This window comes from Elephantulus edwardii, unplaced genomic scaffold (genome assembly GCF_000299155.1).
Source record: "Elephantulus edwardii isolate Elephantulus edwardi_28Jun2011 unplaced genomic scaffold, EleEdw1.0 scaffold00165, whole genome shotgun sequence".
Taxonomy (NCBI): domain Eukaryota; kingdom Metazoa; phylum Chordata; class Mammalia; order Macroscelidea; family Macroscelididae; genus Elephantulus; species Elephantulus edwardii.
In genome coordinates, this window is record NW_006399915.1 from 5,380,866 (window position 1) to 5,394,581 (window position 13,716).

Genomic DNA, 13,716 nt, shown 5'->3' on the forward strand with positions numbered 1-13,716 from the left:
ACTGGGATAATCGGGATGGGAGTGTCAGAGACAGTGCGATTGGCACAGGACAGAGCGGAGTTTAGGTCTGTTGTACATAGGGTCGCTATGAGTCGCAAGCGACATGACAGCACATAACAACAACAAACAACATGGCCTGGATCAAGTATTTTATTCAAATATCAATTTGTCATTGAACTTTTCTGTGGCAATCTATTATTTAAGCTTGCAGCCACTACTATCCCATTCCCTGTCCCTAGTCCTGGCTGTCCATTTCTACATAGCCTTTTTAAATTTGCTTATTTTCTCCTGACAAGAAACTAAAATTTAGTAGAGTATCAAGGACTAGAGCCTTCAGTATGGATTATATCTCAACATCATAAAAACCAAAAATTCTCACCACCAGTTAATTGGCAATGTTATGATGAGAAAAGTTGGAAGTTATCAACAATTTCATCTTACTTGAATACACCATCAATATCCTTGGTACCAATGTCACAAAATCAAAAGATTACTTTCATTGGGAAAGTTTGCTATTGGGGATCTCTTCAGAGTACTAAAGAGTAATGACATTAGTTTAAAGACTAATGTGTGCCTGAGCCGAGCCATGGTCTTCTCAATTATTTGCTATGCATCTAAAAATCGGGCAGTGCTTAAATATGACAGAAAAAGAATCAGTGCCTTTGAGTTGTGGTATTGGAGAAGAGTACTGAATATCCCACAGGCTGCCAAGAGAACAAATAAGTCTATCTTGGAAAAAGTGGTACCAGGGTACTCCTTTGGAAGCAAGGATGGTGAAATTCCATCCCACATACTTTGGGCATGTTGTTGCTATTGTATACTGTAGAGTTAGAACCAACTCATAGCTGACCTCCAGTGGATTTTCAGAAGCAGTTAATCACATGGGAGGAAATCGTCCATCCTTCTCCCACAGAGCAACTGGTGGATTTGAACTGCATGTTTAGGGGATTGCAGCACAACTTTAAGGTCACCAGAGCTCCGTTGGGCATTTTGATAGGAGGGGCCAATCCTTCGAGAAGAACATGCTGAATGGAAAGGGAGATCAGTAAGAGACAAAGGACACTGGTGACTGGAATAATGGGCTTGAATGCGTCAGAGATGATGAGGATGGCATAGGATATTACAGGGTTGAGATCCATTGCTCCTAGGTTCACCATGAGCCACAGGTGACTTGATAGCATGTAAAAACAATAGCCCAAAAACTGAAAACCCAAGCCCGTCCAGGTTGTACCTCATAGGAAAGTGACAGTACTTTGTCCACTGAATATCTTGAAGAATATGGTTACTCTAATGCCCATAGGATTGTCATCTGTTTCACAGAAGGTCCATATTAAATGAGATTTATAATGTAAATGAGTTGGAAAATATTGTACTATTTTCCTAAAAAAAAACAAACAAAAAACCAAACACCACGACTATGAAGTTCCTAGAATTTCCTACCTTTTACTTTCTCCATCACTGAGAGGGTTGGCCACTAGGAAAATGGGCCAGGAGTCCAGATTCTGCTTGATAAAGTCACAAGAAGCCAGCCAGAATAGTTTTTGCTTTTGTTTTTTAAATAGAGAATGTTTGGACCTCAAGACTGACTAGAGCCACCTTCTGACTGTCTAGTAACAATATAGAAGGGTGAGTTTTCATGTCAGTGATAAATTCTTTCTATGAGTTGATAATAGAAGTGGGCTAGGAAGTCTTAAACTCTTCATCTAACCTTGTGACAGTTTAAGAGTTAATATAAACAAGTAATTTTGTAAGAAGCCTTGATTACTTCTAAACTTTATCTTCATTCTAAGACACAAGGGTCACTGAATGGTTGAATTACAGGTTTTAATAACAATAACCATTGAAGCAGAAGAAGAAATACTCTACAAGCAAAGTACCAACTCTCCATCTCTGAGTTTGGCATGTTACTTGCCTGCTTAATATGTCACAATACAGAACAAACTCTTGAATACTGAAGAGGTATACTGTGCTGTGACGTATAAATTGAAACTTGAAACAGAAGAGGGGGTAAAAAATAGTTTTCTCGGTCATGTGCTTAAAAATATGCTAAGTATGACTTTTTCCCCCTAAGTTTTTATTAAGGTGAATGCAAAAAAAGAAAAAGAAATTATTTTGAAATGGCTCCACTTGATATCAGGAGACCCTTGGATATGTCCTTGTATAGCTACATAATCTCCGGGTCACATTCTAAGAAGGGATTCTTTTTAATCACAAACAAAAAAGCGAGAAACTGGATGTTTGATGACTGTTTTCCTGCTGGTGATGATGCAGTGTGTATGTACCTTGACAGGTAATACTCCATACTCTCATGTCCAATTCAGTTCAATATACCCAGAATAAACACCTTCAGGTGTGAGGTTCGAATCCACCAGATGCTCTGCTGGAGAAGGAGGGGAAATCTCCTATGCCAGTTGAATTCTACTCAACGGTACACACAGAAAACAAACAAAACAAAACAAACCCACCCTTGAAGGCTTATAAAGATCACATAGGTTGATTTTACTAAACCATACGGTGTCATAGCTCATGCTCAGAGTCTTTGAATTTCCTGGGTCCTCTGCTTGGAAACTCTCCTTTTCTGTGCCCATTCTTACTCGTAAGGAGAGCCTTCTGAATGGTCTGATATTATTTCTATATCTCATACTTGAACTGACTTATGGGATCCTCCAGTTGATGTCCATCTCCTCCAGGAGTCTAAACCCCAGGATATAAAATCATTGTATCACCATTGCCAAGATGTTGTTTTGCTCTTTTTGTTAGGTGCCATTGAGTTGTCTACATCTCAAAGTAACTTTGTCAACAGCAGAGCAGAACCTTGCTCTATTTTTCATCTATGGAGTCTGTTAAATGTTAATACAATTAATGAAAAGAGACTGGATGTAGGGGCAGTAAGAAATTATAGTGGTTAGATTACAAAAGACTAGATCATAGAATTCCAAATAAGCTTAAATTTTAAGCCATGGCATAAAAGCAGAGTGAGGGGGAGAACTTATATTAATTACTATATAGCTCTACAAAGAGCTTCAGCTTTGAGTTTGGAATGATCAGTAAGGACAGAATAAAGAATTCAATTTCTTTAAAAAAATGTGTATATGAGTTTAGTTGCAAGCTCGAAGTGTTACTAAGGGTCAATGGTCTTCAAGGTTTTATCAAACCAGCAAGCCAGACCATTTTTATGACTTCATTTTGATTTATGATTTTTAGTTTTGGTCTACATTTCACCCCGACTCTCTCTAGAACAGGGAGCTCTGGTAGCTTAGTGGTAAGAGGTTGTGCTGTCAACTCAAAGGCACAGGATTCAAATCCACAAGCTGCCCCATTGGAGTAAGAAGGGCCGTCTTCTTTTTTTTTTTTTAGGGCTTAACCAACAGATTTAATCAGATAGGAGTGTGAATCAGTAAATAAGAGAAAGTTATTAGATGCTATTTTTTTATATGCCACCAAGCCAGCTACGATTGATAAAGATCCTATGAACAATGGCTCTGAACTTTGCCCTATCCCGAGTCGACAACACTGTCTCAGACATATCTGACCCCATTGCCACATTTACTGCATCAGTCCATCTCATCCAGGGTCTTCTTCCTTCGTGCTGACCCTCTTCCTTCCAAACATAATGTAGAAGGGCCGTCTTCTGTTGTGCAGTTTACTGTCTCTGAAAACCTTCTAGATGGTCAGCTATGAGCCAGTTCTGACTTGACAGCATATGACGATGACAAAAACAACAATTGTCTAGAATGTTCTGCTGTGATTCCTATCAGAAGGAGTGGTTAGCAACAGTAGGTGAGCACCATCTAATTCTCTATTCTCTGGATCATTATAAAAAGAGCATAAGTAGCAAAAGAAAGGTAAAATCTAAACTGTGGCTAACTCTGAGAAGAATGGGAATCCCAGAACACTTGATTATTCTTATGTAAAACCTATACTTGGACCAGGAGGGAATCATCAGAACAGAGCAAGGAAACACTCACTGCATGATTCAAAATTGGGAAGGGGGTATGCCAGGGATGTGTTCTGTCTACATACCTTTTCAATTTATGTGCAGAACAGATTATCTGGGAGGCTGGGCTGTATGAGGAGAAATGTGGCATTGGGATTGAAGGAAGACTCATCAACAATCTGCGTTATGCAGATGACACAATGTTGCTTGCTGAAACTGAAGAGGGCCTGAAGCACTTGCTGCAGAAGGCCAAGGAATGCAGCCTTCAATATGGATTGAAGCTCATTATCAAGAAAACAAAGATTCTCACCACTGGACTGACTGGCAGCATCATGTTAGATGATGACGAGATTGAGATAGTTAACAGCTTTAGTTTGCTTGGTTCTGCAATTTACACTCTTGGTACAGCTTACAGGAAATAAAAAGATGAATTACATTGGGAAAGTCTGCCGTCAGGGACCTCTTCAAAGTAATGAAGAGGAATGATGTCAATACGGAGACTAAGGTGTACCTGATACTGGCCATAGTCTGCAATTACTTGCTATGCATCAGAAAGCTGGACAATGACTAGGAATGATAGAAAGAGAATAAATGCTTTTGAGCTATGGTGCTGGATAAGAGTACTGAATATACCATGGACCTCTAGGAGAACAAACATTTATTCTAGAGATGGTGAGACCAGGCTGCTCCTTGGAGGCAAGGATTCTGAAGTTTCATCTGACATACTTTGGACATTTTGCAAGGAGGGACCAGTCCTTGGAGAGGGATGTCATGCTTGGAAGGGTGGAGGGACAGCGCAAGAGAGGAAGACTCTCAATGAGATGGATTGATTCAGTGACTGGGGTAGGGGTAGGTGTGTCAGAGACAATAAGATTGGCACAGGATAGAGCAGGGTTTAGGGCTGTTTTACAGAGTCTCTATGAGTCAAGAGCAACCTGACAGCTCACAACAACAACAACAACTCCATGAAAGGGAACTGTCCCTATCAATTGTTGTTATTGTTGTTGTTATGTGCCATCGAGTCACTTGAGACTTATAGCGAACCTGTGTACAATAGCCCTGAAACCTGCTCTATCCTGTGCCAACTTTACTCTCTCTGACATACCTGTCTTCATTACCCCAGCCACTGAACCAATCCATCTTATCAAGGGGCTTCCTCTCTTGTGCTGTCCCTTCAACCTTGAAGCATGATGTCCCTCTCCAAGAACTGATCCCTCATTGCAACATGCCCAAAGCACATCAGACAAAGCCTCAGAATCCTTGCCTCCAAGGAGCAGCCTGGTTTTTCCCTCTCTAAGGTGAACTTGTTTGTTCTACTGGCAGTTCATATTATATTCAACACATTTCTTGAGCACCACAGCTCAAAGGCATCACTTCTCGTTCTATCATCCCTAGTAATTGCCTAACTCTCTGATGTATAACATGCAATTGCAAAGACTATGGCCTGGATCAGGCACACCTTAGTCTCCAGACTGATGTCATTGTTCTTCAGTACTCTGGAGAAGTCCCTGACCGCTGACTTTCCCAATGCAATTTCTCTCTTGATTTCCTCACTGCTCGTACCAAGAGTACCTATTGTGAAGCCAAGCAAACTAAAGCTGTTAACAATTTCAATCTGTTCACTATCTATCATGATGCTGCCAATTGCCCAGTGGTGAGAATCTTTGTTTTCTTGATATTGTATCCACAATATAAAACTAACTCCTCAAACATGGTCTTCCATGCTCATGCACCTAATTCAACTAATTCCAGTACCAGTCTTACTGCTCTACTGAATCTAAAATCCATTACAATGAGCACATAGACTTCACAGAATAGTACTATTATGAGGTTTATTAGGAAGCTAACAAACTCTTATTCAGATTGGCAGTGGGATACAATCCTTCAGTCCAGAGTTTCTCAGGCTCTTTGACCTTTTAGTCTCATGGCTTAGGTCAGGGTTAAAAAGTTCTCTTAGTCCTGCCAGTTACGGTGTCATCCCTCAATCTTCCAGAAATCTTGGCTCACCATCTCTGGCTCTGCCCCCTGTGAGGCAGAAGTCCCAAGTTAACTTATGTCTTATGTTGGTCTCTGGTTCTCTGCTGAGGCTACTATTGCTTTTGGCTGAGGCTGTTGTTGCTCTTGTGTAAATCCTGTTCTGGCTGGTGCAGGAGTCTCTGACCTCAAAGAATGTGTGTTGCTTCCTCTTTTTTTCTGGTATTGAGATTCTTAAATTTCTACAGTTAAACTAAGTTGATTTAAACCTAGTGGGGGGGGGACCCACAAAGAACCCCAAAATTAAACAAAAAACCCTAGTGAAATGGCAAAGGGGCCTCTGGTGGCCTAGTGGCAAGAAGCTGAGCTACAACCCCAAAGGCATGCAATTCAAAGCCACCTGCTGGAAGAATGGGCAATCTCCTCCCATGTGATTAACAGCTTCTGAAAACCCACCAGAGACTCGGTTCTGAATCGACATTACACAACAACAACAACAGTGGAATGACAAAACTATCCAGTGCCCTTGTCAATAGACACTATCTGCATAATCTCACCCCGCCATCTGGCAAAGTGAAAGTCAAAGCCATGAAAGCCATTTTGAACAATAAATCCTTGACTGCAGAGTCATGAAAGTTGAGGTTCACATACACTTGTAATCCATTCCTTTTCTTTATTCTTGCTTTTCATCACTTTTCTTTGTGTAGGCAGGGAGATACAAACAATGGTACCTTGCATGGCCATTTACAAGCTTTTTGTTGTTGCTACTCACCAAAGTAGAATGTAGAACATCATCTTTGTAGAGCTCAGCTCATTACTGTCAAGTCAGAACCAACTTCCAGCAGGTTCTCAGAGACAATAAATTGCTTTGAAGAAGATTGCTCATCTTTCTCCCATAGAGCAGATGGTGGATTCAAACATTGCGTCTTCACGTTGGCCGCACAGCTCCTTACCACTAAACCAGCATAGCCTCCATACTGTAGAGTATGTTACGCTAATTGGCTTTGATGTCTCCAGTGATGAAGATACTAAAGTGCTAGGATGAGTTACTCTTTCCTCTGGGAAGGGATCATTCTTTCATTAAACTATGCAAATTAATTTAATATGAACTCCTCGTTAGTAAGACTATTAACTATGTCGTAGACTTAAAAAACCAAACAGATCTGTCTTGGAGAATGTTCTTCTGAAGCAAAGATGGGAAGAAATCTTGCTTATTTTGGACATGTTATCAGGAGGAACTAGAGCCTAAAGAAAAATATCATACTTAATAAAGTAGTTGTTGTTATGTGCCATTGAGTCAGAACCAATTCATAGCTGACTGTCCAATGGGTTGTCAGAGCCTATACATCACATGGGACGAGAGAATATAATAAACAGTGAGTTAAAAAAGCATGACGTTCAGCCAGATGGATTGTCATGGTAGCTGCAACAGTGGATGCAAACATAGCTACTATTGTGAGGATGGTACCAGAGCTGGCAAGATTTTTTTCTGCTATAGGTAGAGTCCTTTGAGTCAAAACCCATGCAGTTTCATCTGACAATAGTATTCTCAGTCTATTCCCAAAAACTTAAAAATGGAAACCAAGAAGACTAACATGATCTTGGACTTCCTCAATATATTGATGTGGCATAGATGATCTTTTAATTCCAGCAGCTGAAATGTAGTAAACCCTCAGTAAACTCAGCAGGGCTGTCTGTCAGAGGAAGGACATCACAGTGCTGTTTTCTAAGCCCATGCAGAGGCCCTTCTCACGGGCACAGTAAGTCTCCAAAGCAGCATTCATGGGGAGCTTTTGTTCCTTCCCCAACATGGTCTGTGAACAATAAGCTATATTGGCTCAAATTAATTCATTCTCCTTTTCCTACAGTACACCTCATTCAAGGGTTTGTGTCACATTGTATTCTAACCTCCAGACGAGAAAACTTAATCAGTCATTTACATACATTTCCCAACTAAATTATCAGGGTTGCAAAGTGCTTCCTGCCAGAATCAAACCATATGGTGCTAATCAGTGCTGACACCCTATGTGAGTGATACAACTGGCTAGGGAGAATGTCTTTTGCCTGGAGATGACAGGGTTATTTTCAAAGGCCACTAGCAGTTGCTTATTGAATAAGATCTCGAAGTAATGATGTTATTAGGTGTTGTTATTACGTGCCATCAAATTGACTATGACTCATAGCGACTCTATGAAAAACAGATCTGAGATCCTTTTCCAGTTTATAAGCATGATGATTGGGTGTTCATGCTTTTGCATGGCATGTGCCACCCTTAAACTTTGTTACAACATTTGCACATTACCAGTTGGATGTGGTGGAAAGAAAACCCAAGCAAACAAGCAGATGTGAGCCTTACCCTACCCTGCCTAACCCTCACCATCTCTGATACTTGAGCCCTTTGTTGCAGTCATTGTGTCAATCCACCTTGTTAAGGATCTTCCTCTCTTTCTCCGATCCCCCACCTCTCCCAATCCAAGGTCCAGCCTCTCCTGACAACATACCCATAGTATATGAGACAAAGTTTCAGTCTCCTTGCCTCTAAGGAGCACCTTGTTTGCACTTTTTCCAAAGCAGACTTGTTTATTCTTTTGACAGTTGTGGGATGTTCAGTACTCATCTCCAACTAAACAATTCAGAGGCATAGATTCTTCTTCTTTACAAATACATATAAAGTTCTCTGCTCAGTTTTTTTCTTCATCATCATACTCATATTTGTTATCATGTTGCCATTATTAGCCCTATTCTTTTGTTGGAATCACTGGATGGTACAAACAGTTACGAACTCAACAGCTAACCAAAATGTTGCCCTTTCCTACCAGAGAAACCTCAGAATAATAGTCTCAGTCATGAAAACTCTGTGAAGGTATTTTTTTTTTTGCAAGATGTTTCCAGCAGTTAGAATCAACTTCATAACAACTGGCTTGAGTTGGTTTGTTTGTTTGTTTCTGTCTAATTCTTCTATTACTGAGTAACTTGACAAATACTTTGGAAGTCAGTTTTAAGGGAGGGAGGGAGGGGGAGAGAGAGAGAGAGAGAGAGAGAGAGAGAGAGAGAGAGAGAGAGAGAAAGAGAAGAAAATGTGAATGAGACCTTCTGGTTCATATGAGAGGAGATACGAACTAAGTGACATTTAAAACGTTGCCCCTGTCTTATATAAGGAATAAGCCCCAAAGTAAAGGGATCACATTTTTAACCATTCTGAAAATCTTTTAAACATTCTGAGAATGTGAATAATGAGTTTCTTTTCCTTCCTCCTGTCCTGATTACATTTTCATTTTGTCATGTCTTTCACAATTGTATTCCACATTACCCCAAGTTCAGTTCTGGCTATTCCATTGATTTATTTACCTTTCCTTGTTCCAAACACCATAAAAGACAATTATTTTTAAAAAGTAACAATACATTTTAAAAATAATTGAAGAAATTGTGACAGAGAGGGGCAAACAAAAATTGTCCTAATAGTGAAATAAAATTTACTCTGGACTCTTGGTTTTAGGTATTGTTATGGTGGGATTGCAACTCCATGTGACAGAGAGGCTGAACTTTATGAAAAAGAAGATAGTATAGCATCAAGACTGTAGGAAGACTCATCAACAATCTACATCATGCTGATGTCAAACCTTGCTCTCCAAAAACTGAGAAGAACTTGAAACATTTGCTGCAGAAGATCAGAGACTGCAGCCTTCAATATGGATTGCATCTCAACATCAACAAAACAGAAATCCTCACCACTGGGCCAATGTTGTTGTTATGTGCCATCGAGTTGCTTGTGAACCTGTTCTATCCTATGCCAACTTTACTCTCTCTGATATACCTACCCTCATTACTTTAGTTACTGTATCAATCCATCTTATCAATGGTCTCCCTCTCTCTCTGTACCTCCACCCTTCCAAGCTGATGTCCCTCTCCAAGGACTGGTCGCTCCTTCCAACATACTCAACGTATGTCAGATGAAGTTGCAGAACCTTGCCTCCAAGGAGCAGGCTGGCTTCATCTTCTCTAAGACAAACCTTTTTGTTCTCCTGGCAGTCCATGTTATATTCAAAACTCTTCTCCAGCACCACAGCTCAAAGGCGTCAATTCTCTTTCTATCATCCCTCCTAATTGTCTAGCTCTCTGATGCATAGCAAGCAATTGTGAAGACTATGGCCTTGATCAGGCACACTCTAGTCTCCAAACTGACATCACTGCTCTTCAGTCCTCTAGAGAGGTCCCTGGCAGCAGACTTTCTCAATGCAATTAGTTTCTTAATTTCCTGGCTGCTGTTCCAAGAGTGTTAATTGTGGAGCTAAGCAAGCTAAAGTTGTTAAAAATCTCAGTCTCTTCACCCCTCAGCATGAGGCTGCCAATCAGCCTAATGGTGAGAATCTGTTTTCCTGATGTTGAGATACAATCCATATTGAAGGCTGTAGTCCTTGACCTTCTGCAGCAAGCACTTCAGATCCTCCTCCATTTCAGCAAGCATATGTCATCTGCATAACACAGATTGCTAATGAATCTTCCTCCAATCCTGATGCCAAATTGCTGCTCATACAGCCCAGCCTGCCAGAAGATCTGTTCTGCATATAGATTGAAAAGGTATGGAGACAGAATACATCCCTAATGTACACCCATCCTGATTTTGAAACAAGCAGTGTCTCCTTGCTCTGCTCTGGAGACTGCCAATAGGCAACATCATAATAGATGAAGAAAAATTGAAGTTATTAATAATTTTATCTTGCTTAGGTCTAATCAATACCCTTGACACCAGCAGTCAGGAAATCAAAAGACGAGTTGTATTGGAAAAATCTGCTGTCAAAGACCTCTTCCGTGTGCTAAAGAGCAAAGACGCAAGTCTAGAGATTAAGGTGTGGGTGCCTGATTCAAGCCATAGTCTTCTCAATTGCTTATTATGCATCTCAGAACTGGACAGTGAATAAGAATGACAGGAGAAGAATCAATGTCTTTGAGTTGTGATGCTGGAGACTGCCAAGAGAACATAGAATTTACAATTTCTTCTATAGTTGTTCATATTCCTCCATGCCTATATATTTCTTGTGGCTCCTGTCTAGAGTATTTACTCTGTTTATGGCTTCCAACTTTTCTTTCATTATTTGCACCTTCTTCTGTAGCTGTTGATAAGAAATTGCAAAAGTTGGAAAAAAGAATTGAAATTATAGGTGTAAGACATTAGAAAATTATCACAAGACAGGTAAAGTACAGATAATACAGTACTGGAAACAATGGAAACACATGAAAAAACAATCCAGAGTATCAAAATAAAAATAACAAATGTTTCCAGCATGCTGGAGGGACAAAAATGTAGAACAAAAGAGATGGAACAGAGAGTTAGGGAGCCTGGAAGATAGGAATCTTAATGGGAAGTGAGGAAAGAAAAAAGAGAGAAAATGAAGAAAACACTATTAGAATTATGTGGAATAACATCAAAAGGAACAACATATGTATGACTGGAATTCCAGATCACAAGGGAGAAAAAACTGAGACAATTATGGTAGAGATACTAGAAGAAAACTTCCTAGTCTCAGGAAGAATGAAGCTCAGAGAAGCCCACACAGACTAGAGCCCAAAAGAAAAACATCAAAACATACTATAACCAAATTCTCCAAAATCAAAGATAAGGATGGAATACTAAAAGCAGCACACAAAAAAACAAGAGTCATCTACAATGGAAAACCAACTAGATCAAGTTCTGATTTCTCAAACTGTGTGATCAAGAAGACAAGGGGAAGGCATATACAGAAGTCTGAAAGAAAATAATTAATAACCGCAGATTCAGATCCTATATCCGGTAAAGTTGTACATCAAATATGAATTTGCTGAAAAGCAGGATCTTAGTAATTCGTTAAAACAAGACCAACTCTACAAGAAATGCTAAGGGAAGTCTTTCACACAGAGATGCTAAAGTAAAATGGATGGACCACAGTAACCAGAAACAACTGAAATAGAGACAAAGCAAAATGGCAGTGCTAAAATCTGGCTTGTCAATATTCACACTTAATGTGAGTGGCTTGAATACACCAAATTAAGAGAAAGAGAGTTGCAGAATAGATTTAAAAAACAAACAACAAAAAAAAAAAGGTCAAGATGTTGCCTATAAGAGACACATCTAAGAAAAGAGGGAGAAAGACAAACTAAAAATCAAACACTGAGGGGGAAAATGGCATACACAAGAAAAGCCAGAATGGTAATACTAACCTCTCATAAAATAAACCTTTGTATGGAATGTGTTTTTTATCCAATCTGGACAAGGAGGAATTGTGTATTTTGTGTCAATCTCCTTCTAGAAAGATTAAAGTGAATGGGGATATTGTATAACTCTTCAGAAAATTCAGATCACTTGTTGCTACTAATACCAGCTGTCACTAAATTGATTCAAACTCCTGGACATCTGTGTGTGTGAGGATAAAATTCTACTTGCACAGCATTTTCAACAGCTGAATTTTTTGTTTCCTTGTGTATCATCAAATCAGATTCAACTGGCCCAGGAAGAGATTGCCCATCCTTCTCCAGCCCAGCATTTGGTGGATACAAACTGTGCACCTTTGCAATTGCATTGAAGCTTTTTGCTACTAGGCCACCAGAGCTCCCTTTGATTATTTTCTAACGCAGAACACCAGATCTTTCCTCTAAGATATCATTGGGTGAACTTGAACCTCATACTCTTTGACTAACAGTTGAGCATGTTAAGTCTTTGCATCACACACAGATTTATCTCTTATTGCTGTTAGCTGCCCTGAATTGTTTCACTAATTAAATAATTGCAACCCTACGCTCAACAGAAGCAGACTGTTGTGATCCACAGACTTTCACAGACTGACTTTTAAAAGTGGTAGACCTCTAGGTCTTTCTTCCTAACCACCCTCACAATTTACTCTGTGCTGTAGTCCACTGTTACAATAACTGTGGAACTGATCTGTCTCCTTGAAGGACACCTTCTCCTATCATGTTCCCCCTTTCCCAGCATGATGTCCTTTTCCAAGTCTTTCTGACTACATGCCCCAAATACTTGAAACAGAGTCTCACCATCCTTGCCTCTAAGGTCACACTGGCTTCACTTCTAACAAATAGTAAAAACCAAAAACTATATTTAGAATGTAGACATTGAAATAATATACTATTAAAAGTAAAAATAAAAGAAATACTATTGAATATTTGCAGGCAATCATAGGTATATGCTTCCTTTGTGTCAATTTAAAAGCTACTAAGAGTCTTTCCATTATAATACATGATACTCTTATGAAATCCAGTAGTAGTATAGTTAAGGAAATAGATGTAGACGTCTGTAACATTCTGGAATATTTTTTTTTCCAAAATAGGATCTCAGACTACATCTTCAATAACCCCTGTAGATGTGAACACCTCAATTCCAAACTCCACCCCTCAAAGTGAGTATTGAAAAGCTTTCCTTGTAGGACTCAAAAGTGACAACATGCATGTTTTACTATGGATACAAAATATGAATTGTAAAAAAGAATATTTTTAATTTGATGTTGATAGTTGGCTTTCTGGTTACTTTGGGGCATCTTCTTTACCAGGCAGCAACTCACAGGGAAGACGTGAATTAGGGAAGCCCCAGAGAAGCCGGGAAACCCAAAACAACAAAGAGCCGTTCCTGGACCCCAGCACGCCACTTTGGGGCATCCTTTAACCTGGAAGTTATATACTGATATTGCCATCCCTAAAATCTTAAAAATAAGGACTAATGACTTGTAATTATAGAGTACTTTCCATTTGTCAATGGATTTTACAGTAAAATTAATCTTAACTTTGAACACTAATGAACGAAAGCCAGATGAGTTGTGGGA

General features: G+C 39.6%; 1 protein-coding gene across 1 annotated transcript in view; it reads left to right on the forward strand.

Moving 5' to 3' along the window:
• The window catches only part of CD96 (CD96 molecule), a 182,276-nt gene that overhangs the window by 120,451 nt on the left and 48,109 nt on the right, over positions 1-13,716 (forward strand). Inside the window, exon 9 of the mRNA XM_006895355.1 lies at positions 13,228-13,296. Within this exon, the coding sequence (XP_006895417.1) occupies positions 13,228-13,296 (69 nt within the window). The remainder of the gene's footprint in view (positions 1-13,227; positions 13,297-13,716) is intronic.